This window comes from Manis pentadactyla, chromosome 11, assembly GCF_030020395.1.
Source record: "Manis pentadactyla isolate mManPen7 chromosome 11, mManPen7.hap1, whole genome shotgun sequence".
NCBI classification, from domain to species: Eukaryota; Metazoa; Chordata; class Mammalia; order Pholidota; family Manidae; genus Manis; species Manis pentadactyla.
Window position 1 is genome coordinate 14,592,271 of NC_080029.1, and position 21,271 is coordinate 14,613,541.

General features: G+C 42.9%; 1 protein-coding gene across 8 annotated transcripts in view; it reads left to right on the forward strand.

The window, feature by feature from the left end:
* FOXN3 (forkhead box N3) overlaps positions 1-21,271 on the forward strand; it is a 408,466-nt gene that overhangs the window by 379,268 nt on the left and 7,927 nt on the right. For all 8 annotated transcript variants that reach the window (XM_057488226.1, XM_057488224.1, XM_036882252.2 and 5 more), the window contains one exon: positions 6,552-6,657. In XM_057488226.1, coding sequence (XP_057344209.1) covers positions 6,552-6,657 — 106 coding nt within the window. The remainder of the gene's footprint in view (positions 1-6,551; positions 6,658-21,271) is intronic.

The window sequence follows — 21,271 nt, forward strand, 5'->3', positions numbered from 1 at the left end:
GTAAAATGTTTCTTACCCTGGGATCCAGGGCAGCACCTTGTCCCCTAAGGGAGAAGCATCAGAGACATGTCATGATGAAGCCCCCATCCCTGGTCCTGCCAGCTTCCCAAAGTCTAGAAACCGTGAGGGGGATTCCTCTGCAAGAAAAAAAGGGTCTGAGGCAGCAGGCACCCAGCCAGTGATGGAGTGTGGGTGGCCTGCCTGGTGGCATCTGTGTGCACGAGTCCTAGTGTGGGGCGTGCATGCCTCGCCCAGGGTTGGGCCCTGCCCCTGCCTGCGCCCGGGGAGCGTGGGCTCCTGTCTGCACAGAGCCTGCCTGCGCTGCTGTTCATAGGCCCTTATTCTCGCTTCCTGGGCTGTACAGTGCCCCCGTTTGAACAGGGGCCACCAGCCTACTCAGTACCACTGTCCTTCCAGGGGTAAGATGCTGGCCAGGATGGCTTGAAAGGCTTTTCCTCGTCATCCTCCCTCATAACCACTCCACTCCAGGTCGCCAGAAGGCAGCCACTTGGGTCTTTGCCTCTCATCCTGCCCTTTGCTCAGCTTCTGCGAAGCCCGCTCAAGACTGGCAGACCTGCTATAATCTGGAGTTGGCCCTGAGGAAAATTCTCAAGCAGCTGGGGAGAACCCCAGTCAGCCAGGTCTCTTTATCTTCTGGGGATCCTGGGGGAGCTCAGTGCGCCGTGCAGGGCATGAGCAGGACCCCTGGGGTCCCCTCCACCTCTGCTGACAGCCCGACACCCCACTTTCAGGAAGGCCGCAGTGCACCTCTGATCAGAGCCCCAGGCTTCAGCATCAGACTTGCTTCCTCTCCACCCCAGCATCGTTCTTCTCAGGCTTTGCCAGCTTGCAGTAAGGGGAACATTCTACAAGGGGTGCCACCATGTCTCGCATGCTCTGTAGGACGCTACGTCCAGAAAAACCTGTGCGGGACATGGCTGCCCCATTATCTCTTGAACTTTGGGTTACAATTCTAGTCCAATCCATCCACCTCCCTCCATCCCCCCAAAGACAGTGGCTGTGTAGACTACTTCCAGCTTCCAGGGTCTACTTAAGGGCCTGCTTTGCAGTCCCCCTTTGACAAGCCCTGTGAGTCATCTTTAACCCCAATGGAAGAATTGTTATGAAGTCAGGAGAAGTCAGATCGCCATTACTCATCTTCAAAGGCTTATATAATCCCTGGTTGGAATGTTCCCAGAGAGGAACTCAGATAATAAACAAAACAACAAAGTGGGACAGGGGAGGAGGAGGCGGTGGCGTTCTGCAGCCTGCCTGGAACCAGGGTATGTATCAGACACAGCAGGCGCAGAAGAAAGGCAGAAGAAGAAGTAGGCTCCCCTGTTTCAGCCCCCTGCCCAGCGTCCTTCCAAGTAAGCAGGTGGAAAGGCTCACTTTGGGAAAGGGAAGGGTTATCAGCTCATGGTCTCTGGTAGCATTAGCCAGGGCTGCCTTTCAGGCAGCAGGAGGAGCTCAGAGGTTAAGTTTAGAAGCTGTGAAAGCCAGGAAGCTGAGCATCCGGGAGGGACACCGAGGAAGCCGGGCTGGGGGAGTGCCGAGGGGCGGGGGAAGCACAGAGGGAAGTTTGCCTTCTGCCATAGGTTCTTTTCTTTGGTTCTAAAGGTGATCACATTTAGATCACAGTGAGTGGTGCCCTTCGATTTAAGTCTTCTGTTGTGTGAGTGTTGCTTTCTTGTTGGTTAAAAGTAAGGAAGTTTAGAGTTACCCTGTGACTTGGGAGAAGGTAGTTGGTGAGAAGAGGTCTGGGACTCATGTCCTTGGCACCTCGTCCCGGCAGCCTGAGAGTCTTGTTGCCTGTAAAAGCAGAATATTTAATGGATCTAGTCAAAAAGGAGGATGCTGGAGGCCTGTGCCTTTTCTAGTGTGAGCCACAAATCCAAGTTAGAAGTTCATTTTAAAAGTCCAGTTTCGTATGACACCTCTTCTCTAGCTGGAGCCTAGATAGAATTTCAGTACATTGGGTAGGGTGGGCTGGTTGCAAAGGGCTTGGTCTTTTGAAGTGTTTTGATATACTTTGAGGGAAACACAGAGTAAAGGGAAGGGAAAGAGAGGCATGCTGATAGGACAAGGGCTGAGGAATGAACTCATGTTCCTTCATAGTCCCAACATCGAACACATAGTGAAATAGAGACCTCAGAAGGCCTTTCTCAGACATTTTAGACTGGCTGGGCTTCATTTTTTTTAGAAACCACATTTCTGACACTTTGGGGATGGAGACAGAATGGAGAGAAGATGGGGGAACAGTTAAGTGTCACAGCTGGCTTCTGGCAGCCGGTGAGCAGATACAAACACATCCGCCATCCCACCGTGAAGAGCGCTGCCAGCGATAAGGGCTGGGGAGTGCCGGGGTTGGCAGGGGCAGCGTTCAGTCGCAGCTCGCTCGAGAACGAGCTCCGGGAGTCGGAAGGAGAGCCTAGTTTACTTGCCAGGAGTCTTGCGAGGTTCAGGAAACAGCTCAGGGAAAGTCTTTCAATGCTGTGGGATAGCTTTGTCCCGAGATTCTCTTTGAAGTGAATACAGTTCATTAATCAGGAAGCTGTTTTAATGGGTGAGTGCAGAGTTAGGGTAACTACAGAAAACCTAATAGGTTAGAAGAATTTCCCGACGTCTTGACCCCTTGAGGCCCTGTGCCTTACAGGAAATGAATAAGAGGATAATAGAGGGGTGACAGGTGGAGGAAGGATGAACAGGAGGAGGAGAGGAGCTTATGTAATGGGCCAGCAGCCGAGCCAAGCAATTGATGTGATTTGTCTTACTCAATCCTCAAAACAATCTTGTGAGGTATGCTTATGACTACTTTGCAGGTGAGGAAACTGAGGCACAGGAAGGTTAAGGCACCTGCCCAAGGTCATATGCACTGCTTGGGGAGCAAGACTTTGCTTGGAGTCCCTGTTGCCCCAAGCCTGTGCACTGACCCACGGCAGGGTCCTTCTCCCCGGAAGGCTTACAGGGAGACACGGAGCATGGCGAGAGCCTGGTCTCCAGCAGGTGGTTGGTGAGGGCTGCTGCTTTGTTTGCCTTCCTGCTGGGCATGCCCCTGGTACATAAAGGATCTAGGCGCTTGGGCACAGGACCCTGGACATGGGGCACTGGCCTCGGGGTTGCTTTTCTCCTTCGGCGACTGATTCTCGGGCCGTGCTGGAGTCCGGGAGAACAAGTGCTCCATGACTCCCAGCTGCTAGTCTTTGTCTCAGGATTTTGGGTGTTTCAGGTATTTTCGCCATAGGGATGACACTGACATGATTTGCGCAAGGGGAACAAGGCACTGTAAGAGCAGTTGTTGCTCCTCTCATGTAGTCTCATGACCAGGAAGAGGCGAACTTCTTCCAACATGGTCTGGTTTTGTTTCCTTCTGTCTCACGGGTTTTCCACTCACCTGAAATGGAGAAAACACTGGCCGCCTCCAGATTTTGAGCACGTTGATGATGATGATGATATTGATCGCTAACATGTCTCTCTGATAGCAGGGTCTTTATTAACTCAGTTAAATTGCCGAGCACCCCATGAGATGAATACCATTTTGTCCCCATCTTAAGGAGCTTGCTCAGGGGATACAGGCAGTAAGTGACAGAGATGAGAGGCAGCTCCAGGTCATCTGACACCAAAGCCTGTCTCAGCCACTGTGCTCCTGACCACTTCCCTGCTCAGAACCCTTTAATGGTTTTCCCAGTAGTCATGGGATGTAGTCCAAATGCATCTCATTCTTGCTAGGATTATGTGCTTTTGCAAAATTACATTTTAATTTTGGGGCACATTGCGATTTTATCACTTCCAGGCTTTGTGCTGTTTCTCTGCCTTTGGATCCCCACTTCCATCTGCACTTACTACAGGAAGTCTTCTTTGCTTTGAATTAGGTGTCTCCGTCCTTCATGCCTCTAGGCCCCCTGCCCAGGCACTTACCATAGTGTATTTTCATTGCCTCTTTAATTCTCTATCTGTCCCGCTTAACTGTGGTGACCTTGCGTCCCCTTCATCTAATACATAGGCAGGTACTGGGTAATTTAATCCATTAATTGATAAAATCTGTATAGAGATTTTAATAATTTCTACTGGCAAGAATTATAATGGTGGTACAGATGTTAAATATTGAAGTTATTTTATTGGATAGTCCATTATTTCAGATTCTCTTGTTGCTCTGGATTAGAGATCCCCCATGACTGATACATTAGGTAATATTATCAGAATTAAACAGAGCCCGTGGTTATCTGACCATCTTGACAAGAGTAGCACAGAGCAGAATAATTGAAAAACCCTTTCCTATAATCCCCCAAACAGACAAACAAACAAAAAGCCTGTCTTTTCACACAACCAGAAGCACCTGTCTGCAAATTCCCCAGAGCACTACCACTTTTTGCATAAGTCTGTCCTTGGGAATTAACTGGTATTTTTCTCCTGTATATTCTTCTAGAAGTTTTATAATTTTAGTTCTACCATATAGGTCTACGATCCATTTCTAACTAATTCTCTCAGATGGTATGAGGTAAGGATCGAGGTTCATTTTTTTCCAAATAGGTCTCCAGTTGTTCTAACTCCCTTTCCCATATTCTACTGTCTTGATACCTTTGTCAAACATCAGTTGACTACATACTTGTGGGTCTATTTCTGGATTCCCTTTTGTTCCATTGGCCTGTATGTCTTTACTCACCCCAATACCACACTGTCTTGTACCTTTGTAGGACATCTTGAGATCAGGTAATGTAAATGAGGTCATATAAATTGTAGATACTCTTCCTTAAAGAGAACTCATCAACTGAGCCAAAACTGGTAAATAGCTACAAGATCACATTATAATAGGTTTCATGTTTTTAAGATACTCGGTGAGTCTTCTGCCTCAGATGACCTGTTACCTGAAATCAGGCTGATAGTAAGGGACGGCTAGTTCCTGATCTAGTTCAGCCTACTCTTAGAATTAAATACGGTCAGAGACTGGGGAGATTCTGAAGCACCTGACTGCACTGGTTATCCTGACTTCAGGTACTAGCTTCTTGTAAAACTCAATAATGAGGGTCCTACACAAACCTGGAAAAGAAATGGCAGAAATATTAGCAAGAGCTACAGAATGCTCAAGGAAGTAGTCTATAACATCATCCCTCTATCCGAGAGTGGACGTTCATCCTACATGAAAGACCTCTGATTTAAGGTTTGGAATATTTAGGTATACCTGCTCTCAGAGACCTAAAAATTCTAGGAGTAAAAGGTATGTATGTGTTTTGTAAAAAGTATTTATTCTACACAGGTAATACTGGCTTTAAAAACTTAATATCCAGACTCGTTTTTATTTTCAGATGCGCAATTTCCTGGAGCCTTTTTGGTATGGTGCTGGTTTTGAGAAAGCCCATTTATCCACCTTGTCTCTGGATGAGACTGTGCTGGGGGCTACATGGACACAGCCAGAGCTCTGGCATCTCTTAGGACGCTGGCGGCGGAAGGGGTCTTAGAGAACACCGTGCAGAGAGGGAAAGAGATTTCTATACCTTTCTCGAAGTCTCAAGGCAGATCTAAGGTGAAAACCCAGGTGTACAAGACCCCCGTCAGGGTTTTTATCATGATGCACACCTGTTCCCACAGACACGTGGAGGAATTGTTGGTAGTGCAGTAAGAGTATTAGCTTGAACCAAAGGAAACTGCTGTTCAGGAGATCAAAAACGATCAACTCTCAGAATTTGCTCATGGTTTCCCTCAGACTGCTGGGAGGCCACTGTGAGTTTGTGTGGAAAGTGAGCAGAACCTGATGGTCACTGGCGAAAAGACTCTCATAGGCTTGCTCCAGGGGTGAGTGTGTTTGGGAGAAGGTGGGGTGACGAGTAGAACCCTCTGGAGGTTCGTTCATGGAAGGACCCCAGGAGAGAGGAAGTGGGGTCCTCCAGGTGGGCTCTGTGTGATTCTGAGGCAGCCAGAGCCCATGTCAGCCTTGCCTCCAGCCATGCTGAGGGGGCCTTTCCTCAGGCAGCCAGGGTCCTCATGCAGGTCCCTGCTGTGAGCACGGAGGTGCCATCATAGTATCAGCTTTGCTGTTGTGTGTGTGTCTGAGCTCTTTTGCCCTTGTTGGATTAAGGAGAAATAGAAAGATGCTGTCAGTGGCCGGCCATGCCCAGAGAAGCCTGGGGAAGTGCTTGCTTGGGTGTCCACTGTTAGCTTGTGTTGGCATTCCTTTGCGATCTTCTTAGGGTTTGCACTAGAGATAACGGTTGTATTTCATAAGTACAAGAAAATAATGTTTGAAACCCACTTTGTAAAACTCAACCTTTTTTTTTTTTTAACCAAGGCATCAATCATTTGATTATAAGCTATTGGTCTGACCAAGTTTCTTTCTTGAGGCGTTGGCATCTTCCTATCTTTCTTGGTCTCTTGGTGTTTTCCTGTCTCCGTCTCCATGAGTGCATTTCCCGTCTCAGCTTATTCTCTGTGCTTCGCTCTCTCTCTCCCTCGCTTGCTTTCCCTGTCTCTCTGGTGTATCCAAAATTTCTGACTCAGAACAGTCATCTTCACAGTTGAATTCATACCTGGTGTTTTTCTCCTTTTTGCTTTTCCAGTTCCTCCAGGAGTGATACAAAACGGAGCTCGGGTTCTGAGCCGAGGGCTGTTTCCTGGTGTCCGGCCCTTGCCAATCACCCCCATTGGAATGACGGCGGCCGTGAGGTAAGGGAGCTGCTTGCTGGGCAGAGCCGTCTGCGGAGGGGGAAGGGCGTGGTGTTCCCCCCTGGGCCGCTGAGGGGATGGCAAAGACCCACCACTGAGCAGTGAAGATAATAAACCTGATCTGAGTGTGCAAAAAAGTTAAAATAACTCCCAGGGACCCCAGGGCCAGCTTCGCCTTCTCTGGCCATCAAATTATCTTGGTCTCTTTGCGGATGAGATGAAGACAAATTGCATTAGGTGTTTTTTATTCTGAGGAGGTGTAGGGTAAGGTGGGTAGAAGGAACGGCTGGACAAGTTGTTCATTACATTTAGGTTAATGGGTCTTCCTCTAGACTAGCCCTGTCACCCACCAGTCCTGTGACTTTGGGTGCATGTCTGATCTCTCTGGGTGTCATTCCTTCATCCATGTAACTCCTCTGCATCCTAGGAGGGGTTACAATGACAATCAAATGCAAAAAGTGCTTTGGTAAGTGGTATATAATAAACAGGTGGCATTGGTTCCCTGCTTCGAGAATCAAGTCAGCTGCCAAAGCACATTAACTCTTTCTTTGGAAATTTCTTTCCTCTTTTTCATCAGCTCTGCCAGCCCTGAATTAGGGTATGCGCTTGCTTAGAGCCCTGCCATGTGCCAGGGTGAATGCCCCCTTCCATTTTCCTCACTGCCTTTCTGCTCACTCCCACCCACCCATCAACCACTGCCAGACTGATTTCCTAAAACGTGCCTCTCCAGCTGTCTGCAGAAGCACCTGATTCCCACCACATCACCCCCAGTCCTCCCATCTCCTTGAGCCAGATTTCTTCCCCAAACCCAGTGTTTGTTGGCCCATCCTATCCATCCAGTTTGCTCTGTGTAGACTGCCCTCAGCCCCACATGCAAAGCTCACCCTTCCAGGCCCTCACAGAAAGGGCTCCTTCACAGAGTTTTGCTGAATTGGCCTCCATGCCAACGTCCGAAGACTTTCTCCTTCCTTTGAACTCATCCATAAGCTCCATGCTTTGGCTATGATAGCCCTTTGGTGAGTGAGCCAGCATGGTAAAATTTCTGTGTCCCTCTCTGTCCTCGGTGACTTGCTTGCTATGGATAGGGGTTGGGCGCATTCACCCTGCACAGTGCTGGGCCCCACCTTTCACCTAGAAAAGACTGTCACGTGGAACTGCATCCCTCCACAGAGTTCTCTAGCTTGCTTTCTGCACTTTTCAATCAAGTTCATGCCTAACGGCCATCTTGCTTTCACTGTATGGCATGCCCAAAGAAGCTGGCCCAGAACGCTGTTAGCTGGGGCCTGAGAGAGGTGCAAGGTGGAACTTCCTTGTGTGAATCAACCAAGTGGAGCTTCTCCACTGGCTTGTGTCTTAAGTCTTGCAGCAAACCAGCCCACTACTGCAAGGCAGAAGTCACTAATCAGGGTGGACGCTGTGTCTCGAACCTGATCAGGAGGGAACTTAGTGGGAAGGAGCATAGTAACAGAATTACAAAACCACTTGCCATTTCTGCTAACCAACAGGCTAATACTTTACAGACTACAGAGGCAGGTCTTCTGCTTGTGTGTCTCCAGTATCTTTCTTTATTATACTTAGATCAGTAATTCTTGAGTTCGTAAGTGGCAAGCCAAAATATCAATGCCTTTGCCTCACATTATGAGAGAGACATACTCTGTTTTCCATCCTTTCTTAAAATCTTTTCTGCCTCACCTCCTAGTTTACCATTTGGGTTGAAAAGACTTTGAGTCTGTAGACGAATTTTGCATGAAGCAACAATCTCTATTCATGAGAAGATCCTAAGTGTAGAGTTGCAGTTTTTTTCTTGAGGCCTCTTTCAGTGCCTTCCAGCGTGACTGGCACGGCAGCCCCAGCCATTCCTTGTAGAACAGTGCAGAAGAGCCAGGCAGAGGGGAACGGGGGCCTGAGACCAAGCTTGTCCTTCAGCAGGACCAATTATTACCCTCATGGAATGTATTATCACAAATATTACTGATTAGTATACTTTAGAGGCATTATTTAAAACACTGATTTTTTTTCCAACTGGTTAAGTTCTGGTTAGAAGATAAAAAAGCCCTACAGCAAAACAATGAAGTCTTGTTTCTGGTTAAAGCGTTCCACTCATCTGCCCCACTTTGGCTCCTTACGCAAGAAAAGACCACAAAACAGGTTTCAGATCCAATCAGGAGACAAATCACATGAGGTATTCAAACAGAAAGACTTTAAAGAATGCTTAACCAGGTAGAAAGTTGCTAACCAGGTAACTGGAAGGGTAGAATGTGAGCTGAAGGTGTGACGGAGGGAGCAGTTGTCCGGAGCAGGTCCGGGCCCTCGGGCCAAGGGCAGAAGTGGGGCCCATGGTCCCAGGCGCTGGCACACAGGCCTCAGAGGAGGCCTGGGACTGGAGTCTCTGAACTCAGAGGAGGAACCAGAGGGAGGGTCAGCAGATCTCTGAGGACGAGGCTCCTGCTGGCACAGTTAATTGCCTCTGAGGGAGTGTGTACAGGTTGGTTGTGTTTGGAAGAACCGTGAACTGAACTCAGCAACCACTAGACCATTTAACCTACTGCCACTGCAGAGCTGAAGAGGTCTTGCTGGGCTGATACAGGAACAGGAACACACAGGGAGGAGCGTGTCCCTTCTGCCTCTACCCCCTGCCCAGTCTCTCCATGGCCCTTCTTCTGGTCTGAACCTAACACAGAGCCAGCCGGTGCAGCAGAAATGTGGCCTGCATGGCCCAGCCCCAGCTCCAGCACACGGGACGCCATGGAAGGGCGGGTTTGGGGCTGAGTGACAAGAGCTTCGTATTGGCACAGTTTGCTCAACAGCCACCCACCCCAAAAGCGCCAGAGTGACCTCCATGAGCGATCGAGGCGTTCTGAGCAGAATCATTTCAGGAAAATGGCCAAACACAAATAACAGACATTAGATGACCCTTTGCATAGAGATGACCAGTAAATTTATTACTGTGAATTAGCAGTACATTATCCAAATCCCAGTTCTGCACCTTCCACCTCAGGTTTAACAGAAATTAGGGAGAAGAGTGTTGCTAGCTCTGTAGGATCAAGGGCATTGCTTATAATACCTGTGCCCTCTTTATGCCCCAAATGCCTGGCAAATGGTAGGCACCCAGATGCTTTCAGATAGAATGAACAAAACATAGCCATGCAGGTATTTGCAGAATCAAGGTCTATGTGAAAACCATTAAGAAGTGTTTGGGCGGGGGTGGGGGGTGGGTCTTGTTTTGCTCTTTCCCATTCATTATAATTAAATTTTTAAAAATTTGGCCATGTGTCAGTTGAACCTAAATTCAGTTGAGGTTAAAAGGTAAATAGTCCAGCCGAGAATAGAACAACAGCAAATGTCATCTGCCAGACTCCCTGGCAGTGACTCAGGGGTCCTGGGGGTGCTCATTGTTTTTGTAGCCACCCCCTCAGTTCAGCTGAGGTTGGAGTCATTAGCACCCACTAAGGAGCAATTTCCTATTCTGTTTTGTGTGACAGGCTTTCTCTGTGAGTCTAAGTGGCTTCTCCTTAAGTGAAAATATTTGTCTTTCAGGGATTTTTTTTCTGCCCTGAGTGGCAAAGGCCATGTTTGTTTGTCTTAACTCTGCAACTGTTATTGACATAGATGAAGTGTTACTTTTATTAGCTGATCATTACACAGCTTGTATTTGCTGGGTTCCTTTGCATATAATTATGATGTGAAATCTCCTTGTAAGAGTATCTGTCAATAGTGTAATTGACTTTACAGTGTTGACTTTTTACTCAATAGCCTCAGAGATTGGCCCGTCCTTAGACATTGGAAACCTGCTTATTTTTAAATTTGCTTGGGCAGAGTCCTCAAGACACATTTTCCTCAAAATAACTGCTCACACATCTTAAAGTTTTATGCCTGTGTCTTCTGCTGCTTTCCCAGTGAAATTCCTTGCAGAGAATTAACTGAATGGAACAAACAATTATGACTCTGGAAGAACTATTTCTGGCCCTCTTAGGAAATGGGAGCCCCAGGTTTCTTACATTCATAGCATAATGGGCTGTCTCCCAGGGAGGGGCCGTAGCAACTCACCTGGATCTGGGCCACCTTGCTTTCAAACCTTGGGGTTCTTTTTACTCCAAGTGACCATTTAGGTGACAGAAAATAATTAAATTTCAAGGGCTTGCTGGAGGATTGGAAGAAAATGGACAGGACGGGCACCGTTCAGAAGGTAGTTGGGCTCAGAAATTCATGCATATGTGTGGGAACCGAGTTTCCTGAGTCTATATCCTGTAGCTATGTAAACTTGGGCAAGTGGACCTGGGTTTCTCAGGAGAAAACCAGCATATGCTTTCTGAACCATTAAGGTTAACACACATGTGCCTGGCTGCGTTTACAGGTGTTTGATAAATAAATCACGTGGAAAAACAACCTGATTCAGAAATAGGCAAAGGACTTGAGTAGACATTTCTCCACAAAGAAAATACACAAATGGCCAATAAGCACATGAAAAGATGCTCAGCATTACTAATTACGGAAATGCAAATCAAAACCACAGTGGGAAAGTACCTCACACTGTAGGATGGCTACTATCAAAAAAGAGAAAATAACAAGTGTTGACGGGGATTTGGAAAAATTGGAATGCTTGTGTGCTGTTGGTGAGAATGTAAAATGTTGCAGTCATTGTAGAAAACAATGTGACTGTCCCTCAAAAAATTAAAAATAGAATTACCATATAGTCCAGCAATTCCACTTCTGGGTATGTACCCAAAAGAATTGAAAGCAGGGTCTCAAAGAGATGTTTCCACATTTGTGGTCATAGCAGCAGCATAATTCACAATAGTATGTGTAAGCAACCAAATGTCCATCAGCACATGAACAAATAAGCAAAAGGTGGTATATACACCTGATGGAATAGTACTCAGCCTTTAAAAGGAAGGAAATCCTGGCACATGCTAGAAAATGGATAAACTTTGAGGACATTACATTAAGTGACGTAAGCCAGTCATAGAAAGACAAATACTATATGGTTCCACTTATTTGAGGTACTTAATCAGAATCATAGAGGCGGGAAGTAGAGTGGTGTTTGCCAGGGGCTGAGGGGGTGGGAAGAATGGGGAGTTACTGTTCCTTGGGTATAGAGTTCAGTTTTCCAAGATGAAGAATTCTAGAGATGGATGGTAGTGAGAGTAGCATAAGAGTGTGAATGCATTTAATACTACTGAACTTTACACTTAAAATTTATTAAGATGGTACTTTTTGTGTATTTTACCACAATAAAGAATTTCAGAAAAAATAAAATGAATAATGTGGAGAGCCTCGTGGATTCAGCCTGCCCACCACAGACCCTCCCAGGTCCCCTTTCTGCACTCCTGAAGCTTAGCCCCAAGCCCCAGGAAAAGGCTTAAAGTGAGCGTCTTACACCCCTTCGGGACAGTGTCCATCAGAGGCAAAGCCATTTGAGGAGCAATGGCAATTGTCTGGACTGCAAGTCCAAGCCACAGCCAGGTATAAAATTATATGAAAGTTCCATCTAATCACCATCTAGGCCTTTCTTAGATTTTTTAGGTGGATTTCTAAGGACCTCAAGTGAAAACTTCAGTTCTCATGGAACATGAAGTAAGTCAGGAATTAGTGGTCTTACTGTAGTAACAAACATTTATACTTAATTAAGGTCCTGTTGTAGAGTTGTCAGGAAAACCTATCTATCAGCCTAAGACCTGCTCTTTGTCAACTATCTTTGTCTTTCCCCTTGAGAAGATGTTTGTAACATGTGTTGAGGAAACCAGCCAACTTCATTATTAAGATAGGGGTGGTCTGATACACAGCTTGAGGGAAAATTTACCATTAATCCTTTCTTGTGTTTTGTTTTGTCTTTAAAGACCAACCACCTGTCAGCGTTTGTCTTCTGAAGTTGTGGTCTTTGAAGGCAATTCTGAAACTCAGTATTAGAATATGCTTTGTCTTGGAGGCGGGGAAGGAGGAAACACTAAAAGGATAGATGTAAAAGAACAGGAAAAAAGAATCTCAGGAAGACAGAGCATGTGCTTAAGTTCCCATTCAGTTCCTGTCTCAGCTTTTTGTCTTGGCTTCTGGCTTTTCTGGTGCAGACATCTAAACAACAACCAGTGATCTTACTGTGTGAAATTGGATCAACGTTCTAGAGTTGCTTCTTGTATTTTAAGTCAGTGGCCTTAGTTAAGGCCTTTGAAAGTCCTGGTAGCCTTTTCCTATTACATCTGTAAATGCTCTGAACTCCTGGTGATTCTAGACTATGCCACATGCAAAGCAGTTAGAGAAGAGTTTTAGGATCATTCCTATTTGTGTTCTATGATCTAATGAACAGGGAGTCACATTTATCTCAGTAGTTTAGGGGGACAATTTGCAGCTCATGGGAGAAAACTGTCCCCCTTGCCCTCACACACATACCCTGGAGATGATCACTAAGGCAGAAGTCTTGGAGGTATTAAACACATGCTTCTCAGGAAGGGCTAACCAAAGTGGAGCAGACTTCATAGGCTGTTGGACCTGCTATAGTTATACTATGCATATAAATGTAAGACACTCTTGATTCCACCACCCAACTTAAAAATGAAAACATTACTAATAACACCTGTCTTCCCTGAAAGATAACTGCAATCCCAAATGTATTTACTCTTCCCATGCTTTTAAAAGTGGTTTTGATATCCATAATCAATGTGTTGTTTAGTTTTGCTTGGTTTTGAGTTCTGTGTAACTGGAACAATACTATATGACTTCTTCTCTAACTTGCATTTTTTTACTCATTATTAAGTTTATTTGTTTTGCTTCATGGAGTTGTAATTAAATCATTTTCATAGCTATATAATTACACATGTGACTATACCACAATTCTTTTTTAAAAGAAACAGTTTCTTGCTATTATAAATAATGTTGCTGTGGAAATACTTGTGCATGTCTCCATTTTCATTTAAGATGCATGTCCAGGTGTGGAATTGGTTGGTAGGGTATGTACATGCTCAACTTTACAAGGTAATAAATACCAGAGATAGTTTTCTGAAGTATTTGTATCCATTTACACTCCTACCAGCAGAGTATGATTTTCCCATTCTTCTACATCTTCACAGACATTCAGAATTGTCATACTTTGCTATTTCAGCCAATTCAGTGAATATGTAATGGTATCTCATTGTGTTTTAATTTGTATTTCCCTTGTGACTGAAGATATTGCACAACTTTACAAATATTTAATTGGCTGTTTGAATGTTCTCTTTGATGGACCACCTTTTCAGTATTTTGCTCATTTTTCTATTGTGTTATTTCTCTTTTTCTTATCTTTGCAGTTCTTTGAATATTCTGGATATTAATTCTTTATTGGCTATATGCATTGCAGATAACTTCTAAGTTTGTGGATGGTCATTTCACTGTAAAGTTCTTCCTTTCATATTTAAGTCTATAATCCACCTGGAGTTAATTATTTGTATATATATTTTTTTCTAGCAACTTTGCCAAATAAACTGCCATACTGACTCTGATAATTTATCTTCTGTAAATTATGGTGGGTTTTTTTCCTTTCTAATTCTTTTATCTTTTATTTTTCTTGTCCATCTGCACAATTCAGGATCTCTGGGTAAAAGTAATGGTAGTAGACATTTTTATGTTGCTTCTTATTTTAAAGGGAGCTGTGTTATTGATCCATAATTGATAGATGTTCATTGTAGATTATTTAGGAAATGCTCTTTATCATAACAAAAATTTCTGATATTCCAAGTTTGCTATATTTTATTATGAATGTTGTTGGATTTCATTGGAAAAAACGTTCACATCATTTAAGATAATTATCAAATTTTTCTTCCATAGTTTTACTATGGTGAATTACATTATACATTTCCCAATTTCTGGATATACTGTGTCTCATCTGAGGGCGTCAGCCCTGGGCAGGTTCACTACAGATTCAGTGAGGCCGAAAAATGAAAACAGAACATTCTTGGGGTAAAAGGGTTTATACTCAGCTTTATTATCACCACAGTAGGTCAAGCACTAGAATCACACTGCATCCAGCAGTCTGCAGGTCTGTAATCCACCTCCATCTCTGCCTCCACCCAGAGCCCTGGGCAGAGCTCTTTATATGGTGACTCAGTCAGTAATAGCTTATTGACAAAAGGTGTGGAAGCATTAGCCTAGCAGCAGGCCAATTACATCATCAGGTAGTTTAGGGTCAGGTGAGGATCCTGGCCATAGGAACTTGCATTTTTCCCACAACTTGCTTATTGATACATTATATTTTTTACATATTGTTAAGAGTTGGTAAGCTATTATTATATGTATGAATTTACATTCTTGTCCATTCTCCATGTTTCTCTAATGCTATCATTATCTAGTTTTAGTGTCAAAATTACATTATTCTCATAAAATGGATTGAGGAATATTCACTCTTACATCCTCTGAAACAGATGATGTAAGATAAGATTGGAGTTATCTATTGCCTGATGGAACTTGCTTGCAAAAGAGTCTGGGACTGGTGTTTTCTTCATGGGATAATTTTTAACTATTGATTTAGTTTTTTAATGATTATAGGTATGGCTTATATTTTATTTTTTAATTCATTTTGGTAACTTCAGGAATTTGTCCATTTTGCCTAACTTTTCAAATACATTGGCATGAAGTATCTGTAATCTTTTGAAGTATCTGTTGTAGTTATGTTGTAGTTACAGTTTCCTTTTTTTATTCCTTATTTCATTTATCATCTCTCTTTTTGCTTAATCTTGCCATAGTTTTGTTTTTCTGTCTCAGAGAATCAACTTTTGTGTTTTTCTTTTATTTCCTCTGTTTTGTACCTGTTCTGTACTTCATTGATTTCTGCTTTTTCTTCATATTACCTTTCTTTAGATTATTTTTCCTTTGTCTAGATTGGATGCTTTTCTTTTAAAACCTTTATTCTTTTTCTATAAAAGTTTCAGTTAGATTTTCCTTCCATCTTCTGCCTAGTTGTATCCCATAAAGTTGATACCTTTCGTTTTTGTTATTAAAGTATTTTCTAACTTGTTGGATTTCTTTGACCCATAGGTATTTTGGGAAGTATGTTTTCAATCTTAAATTCTATGATGAGGTGGTGGTTTCTTTTGTTTTTGTTTTTTTTATAGTTATCTCTTCAACACTGATTACTAACTGCAGTCTGTTATGGCCAGAGAATTGATCTGTCACATACTGCTTCTCTGAAGGCCATGGAGACTTGTTACATGGTCTAGTGAGTGTAGTTTTTATAAATACTCTCTGTGCTTCAAAATAATCATGGTTTCTCCATTATTAGCACATATTCTGTGTGTGTCCATTAGATCAGCTCTTCTGCATACTAACCTTCAGTGTGTGTGTGTGTGTGTGAGAGAGAGAGAGAGAGAGAGAGAGAGAGAGAGAGAGAGAGAGAGAGAGAAAGAGAGAATGCTTGATCAATACAGAGAATGATGTATTAAAATCTCCCATTACAATGTGGATCTGACTGTTGTAGCTCTTTCAGTTTGGGGTGTATATATTTGAAGCTGTCTTATTGGAAGTATCCTTGTTTAGAACTGTTATATCTTCCTGGTGAATTGAACCTTTATGAATGTTTAATGACTCTATCTGTAGTAATGATTTTGCCTTAAAAATCTCTCTCATCTGGTTTTAATATAGCCACAACAACATGGCACAATACAACATTTTCCATCCTTTTACTTTTAACCTTTGTTTATCCTTTTGGTTTGGGGTTTGTCTCTTGTAAATACCTTACAGCTTTTTTTTTAAGTCTGTGTTAATGATCATTACCTTTTAATGAAGACTTTTAGCCTATTTTTAATGACATATTTGGATTTATTTCTACCACCTTATTTTGCATTTCTTTCTGCCCAATGTTTTTCTGTATTCTTTTTCCTTTCTAGCATTCCTTTAAATTGATCAAGATTCTCCTGCTCTTTATTCCTTTTTTCTTCCTTCTAATGGTTTAGAAGTGACACATTTTGTTTCTCTTCTCTTATGCTAGGACTCTCTTCTCTTAAAATCCTAGGACTTGTAACATAAATATTTTTAAATGTTTAAAGTTAATCAATATTTTTAACCTCCTGATCAATACAAGGCCCTTGGAATGCTTTAACTCCTATTCTCTCTACCTCCCAAATGATATGTTACATTTTTTGGTATTTTGGTTCTATTTCAGTTTTCTTTTTTTTTTTTTTTAAGTCACTTAGTCATTGTTATCATCAGTCCGTCCAGTCAGTAGTTGATTCGCCCTGACTTTTTGTATGAAAATATATTTCTGTTGCCTTCATTCTCAGAAGATATTATTACTGGATATTCAATTTTAGTTTGACAGTAATTTTTTTCCTCTCACTTAGAATATTGCTCCACCTTCCTCTGTTTTACTTGTTTTATCTTAATTGATACTACTCTGTAGGCAGTATGTTTTCTTTCTTTTAAATCTCTTTTTTCAAATGCTGTACAGTTTAACTACAATTATCTAGATACACATATATTTTTATTTACCCTTCATGGGATTTCTTGGCTTTTTAAATCTGAAGATTGCTACCTTCATCAAAACTAAAAAATTATCAGTCACTTTCTATTTAGGTATTAGAACTTCCCCATTTTGCCTTTATAGTCTGGAACTCCAAGTAGATTTATACTGCATCTTATTACTGCATTCCATATTGCCTAATCTTTCTTCTGTATTTTCCGTTTGTCTCTCTGTGCTGCATTTTGCATACAGTCTTTAGATCCATCCTCTAATTCACTGATTTTTTTTTTCACTCATTTTTCTCTTTCATCTTCATTGAGTTATTTAATTTCAGGGATTCTGTGTTTCATCTCCAGAAATTCTGTTTGATGCTTTCCACAATTTGCCTGCTTCGTTTTAATAACCTATTCATCCTTTCTGATATTTTTCAATTCCTTCTTTTACTTCTTTACATATAATTTGACATTCTATTCCTACTTATTTCAATATCTGCTGGCTTTGCAGTTCACATTCAATAATTTCTTTTTTCTGTTGTCTCTTGCTATGATGGCTTGTTTCTTCTGTGTTTGATCATTTTTTTGATTATGAGCCTATGTTCCTTGAAATTTTATCTGTGGGAATTCTGTGTGACCTGAGTTTAAAGTGTGTTCTCCCAGAAAGGGTTATTATTTTCTTCTAGTAGGCGCTTTAAACTAAATTTAGCTTGAGGTCTTTTGGTCCACAGAGTAGAATTCTGGTCTCATAACCACAAGACTTCAGGCTTGTGTTGAAAATTCTCAGGGGAGGCTTTTCTTGTTTCCCATTTCATCTGGAGCTGAGGTTAAGGCTGGCTTTTCTCCCCAGTGTCTTTCTGCCTGTGAAGGGCAGTTACTTTTCCATAGGACCTCAGTGTGTGCATCGTCGTTCAGGGATCCTAGCTTATACATGGCTTTTTTACATTTATATGTTCTTGGTGGTCTGTTCGCTGGTATGTTTGGTGATTTTAGATTATAAACTTCTACTTGAATATTTGATTAAATTTAATGTGTGAGAATCCTGGTCGCCTAAATTCAGGTCGCTCTCTTCAAGAGAGGATTCGCTTTTAAAACGGCCAGTAGCTTGGGGGCCAGTACACCTGAGGACACTTGAACCCCCTTTAAGGGACCCCAGTAACCATGGGGTTGCCCAAATCAGTCTTCCTGCCGCTCCCCCCACCTCACCACAAGTTTGAGCTCTTGTCTCAGTGCTAAAGTAGACATTTGCTCCAGGGAAGCCCTGGCTTTTTTGGTTGTCTGTTGCTCACAGTTCAGACTTTTCCCTTTAGCTTTTAATTTTTTGTTTGTGTATGTTAAGTTCTTTGGGGACATGTGTCCATGTGAGTCTCTAGGATTCCCCTTATTTTTCACTTTATCCAGGATCCTTCGTATCATAGTCAGAAGAATGCCTTCCAAATGTCTTCTCCGCCACCCGGCTGGCACTGGCAGCCTCTGGTCATCTCCTCCGTGCCTTTCTACCTGTGGTTGGTTTTAGAGAGAAGTATGGCACCAGCCCCTGGTCTAGCACCACTTATACAATCCCATTCATCCCATGTTTGGTTAAAGATCAGAGTTCTCCAGTAAATCCCTTGGGAGGACACCCTCAGGCTAAATGATAGCCTCTAAGTTTGAAACCATCAGTTTCAGAGAAAACCCAAATGTATAGGTGGGAAGTAAAGGCAAGACGTGTGATACTGCTGTCATGGAACAGATGATGGGCTGGTAGAGAAAACAGCCAAACGGCCACCTAATCAGAAGCTATACCCTAACTTGTTAGTTGCAAGCATTCATTGCAGATGCTCAGCCTGAACTAATGTGATTTCTCACCATTTATGTTTGCTATTTCCCATCCATTTGATGAGAGAATGAATACCAGGTTTTTATTTGAGATTAGTAACACATGGTTTTGTTGAGACCTAGTAAAATCAGATGGCTTTAATTTATGCTAACATGATAATTGTGAGTCATGTTACATATAAATTCAGCCAAAACTGGAAAATTGCAGGCATTTCAGATGTATTGCATGGTCATTTTTAATGAATGATTTTCGAAGTGATGGCTAGAAATTTCACCTTCTAGTATGTTTAGGATGACTGGTTTCTTCTTTTAAGTATTTGGTGGTCCTCTGTAATGACAACTCTTGTAGTGGGATGTGTTTGACACCAAGTCAGTGCAGCTGGCTTGAAACCATCATGAACAATATTGTATCAAATTATTAATAATTGGAGGAGCTTGTCACTCCTGTTGAGGTTGTGTGTGCTTTATGGATTATGAGGCCGTGCTAAAATAAAATCTCAGGGAAAGTTAGTATTATCACATGAGAGAGAGATACATCTGTATTTTAATTTTAACTCCCTGAAGTTATGTCTGTGTTCCTGTTTTCATCCGGAAGTATTGGCAATGGGTATATTGGTTTTCAGTCTTCATCCCAGTAAACTTCCTCCCCTGGGGGAGACGGGGAGACATTCTAAATTCCTGCTTGAATCGTCTTTGAGAATTAGCTGGGCCCTTTTGGGCAAGTCCCAAGGCTCCCTGAGTTTCTGTTTATCTGTAAAATGGCTGAACTAGGCCAGCGTTCCAGGGCATGGACTCCGAAATCACTGTTTACATGCCTGAAACTGGAGACCCATACAGCATTGAATTTGTGGGCTGTGGAAGTGATTTTCTTTTCTTTTCTCCTTTAATCCTGGTGATCTCTTTAAGAAAGAAGTCTCAGCTGGTTCTCATGTATGTTTAGCACCTCTCTAATGCTTGCTTATCCCCCTTAAGAAAAGAGAAGTTCTCGGGCTCAGAACCTTTCTTGTAACAGTATAGAAATAAATACTGTATCACTGCTTTCACTCTAGTGTATTTCTCCCACTTCCCACCCCAAACATTTTATTTAAAAAAATTTTTTATCTAAGCATTAGCTTTTTGCAGTACTTATTTCTTACTTCTCTTTCTCTCCTATTCTGTGTATGCTCAGAGAGGTATCATATTTTGCTTAACTGTGGTAAGTGAAGTGAATCTTAAACCTCATGTTGTTTAAAAAATAGGGATTCAGAACTGAATTGATTTTCTAAAAGCCAGCCATAGCCCAATTTACTCAGCCAAGTGCCTTGCGTTCCACTCTGAAACTGTCTTAAGCTAGTTCAGTAGACTAATTATTTTTGGATTTTACGGTAGTTACCTACAACAGGAAAGATCAAGGGAACCATTATATGAGACTTCCATTGTCACTGGCTTCAAGAACTATTGCTAACTATCTGTATAGTTAGTTACATCTATTGAGTTTCATATATGTTTCATAGAGTTGGAAAGTAATCTTTACCTAGCCACTTTCATTCACCCGGGACAGAGCCAAGAAACAGGGAGTCTACAGAAAATAGATGTCACAGAGGCCATTTCCCAAAGCTCAGGGGCTATGTTTACAGGCAAGCCCAAGAAGAATTTCCCTCTCAGGGCCTCTTCATTCTTACTTTATGCCGCATTCCCAGAAGCCTCTTGACCCAGAATAGAAAGAACACCGGACTAGATTGCTCAGGGTAGGCATGTCATAACAGCAGGAAGCCTCAGTGAGCAGTCTGACAGCAAGAGAGGAGACCAAGTCAGAATTCTCCCACTAAGAACCATCTTCAGTGCTCAGAAGTTTCCATTTTATCATCACACTGCTGTGACTGTCCCTACGGACAGTGCTAGGATGAGGAAAGAAGTCTGTCTATCTTCAAAGCCAGGCTCTTTACAGATGGACTGGGGGTGGAGGGGGGTAGGTCGTGTGGATCTGGGACCATAGAGCACAAGACACAATCTGGGGCTTTTCCTGACACTGCTATGACATCACTGTGCAAATGCACACGTGGTAGGCTGTAGGTTTTTCATGATAATCTGGAGGCATTTCGTGAAGGCTGAATTTTGGTAATGGCCCACGTGCATCTTGCTGGTGCATATCACATCCTAGTAGGAGTCCTCGCCTCCAACTTAAGTCTAGCAGAGCACCGTAGGTGCTGGCCACCAGAAGAGAGACTACGTGGCTTGACCCCCTTCTACAGCATTTATACCAAAGACTCTGCTTCCCTTTTACTTTCTCTGTGGGCTGCAACAAGGGTCTTGCTGAGCCTCAGGGCCCACAGGGTTGGCAGGAGAGAAAGGGTAAGGGCTAGCAACTGTATCTCGTTGCTGGGCCCATCCTCATAACCTCTCC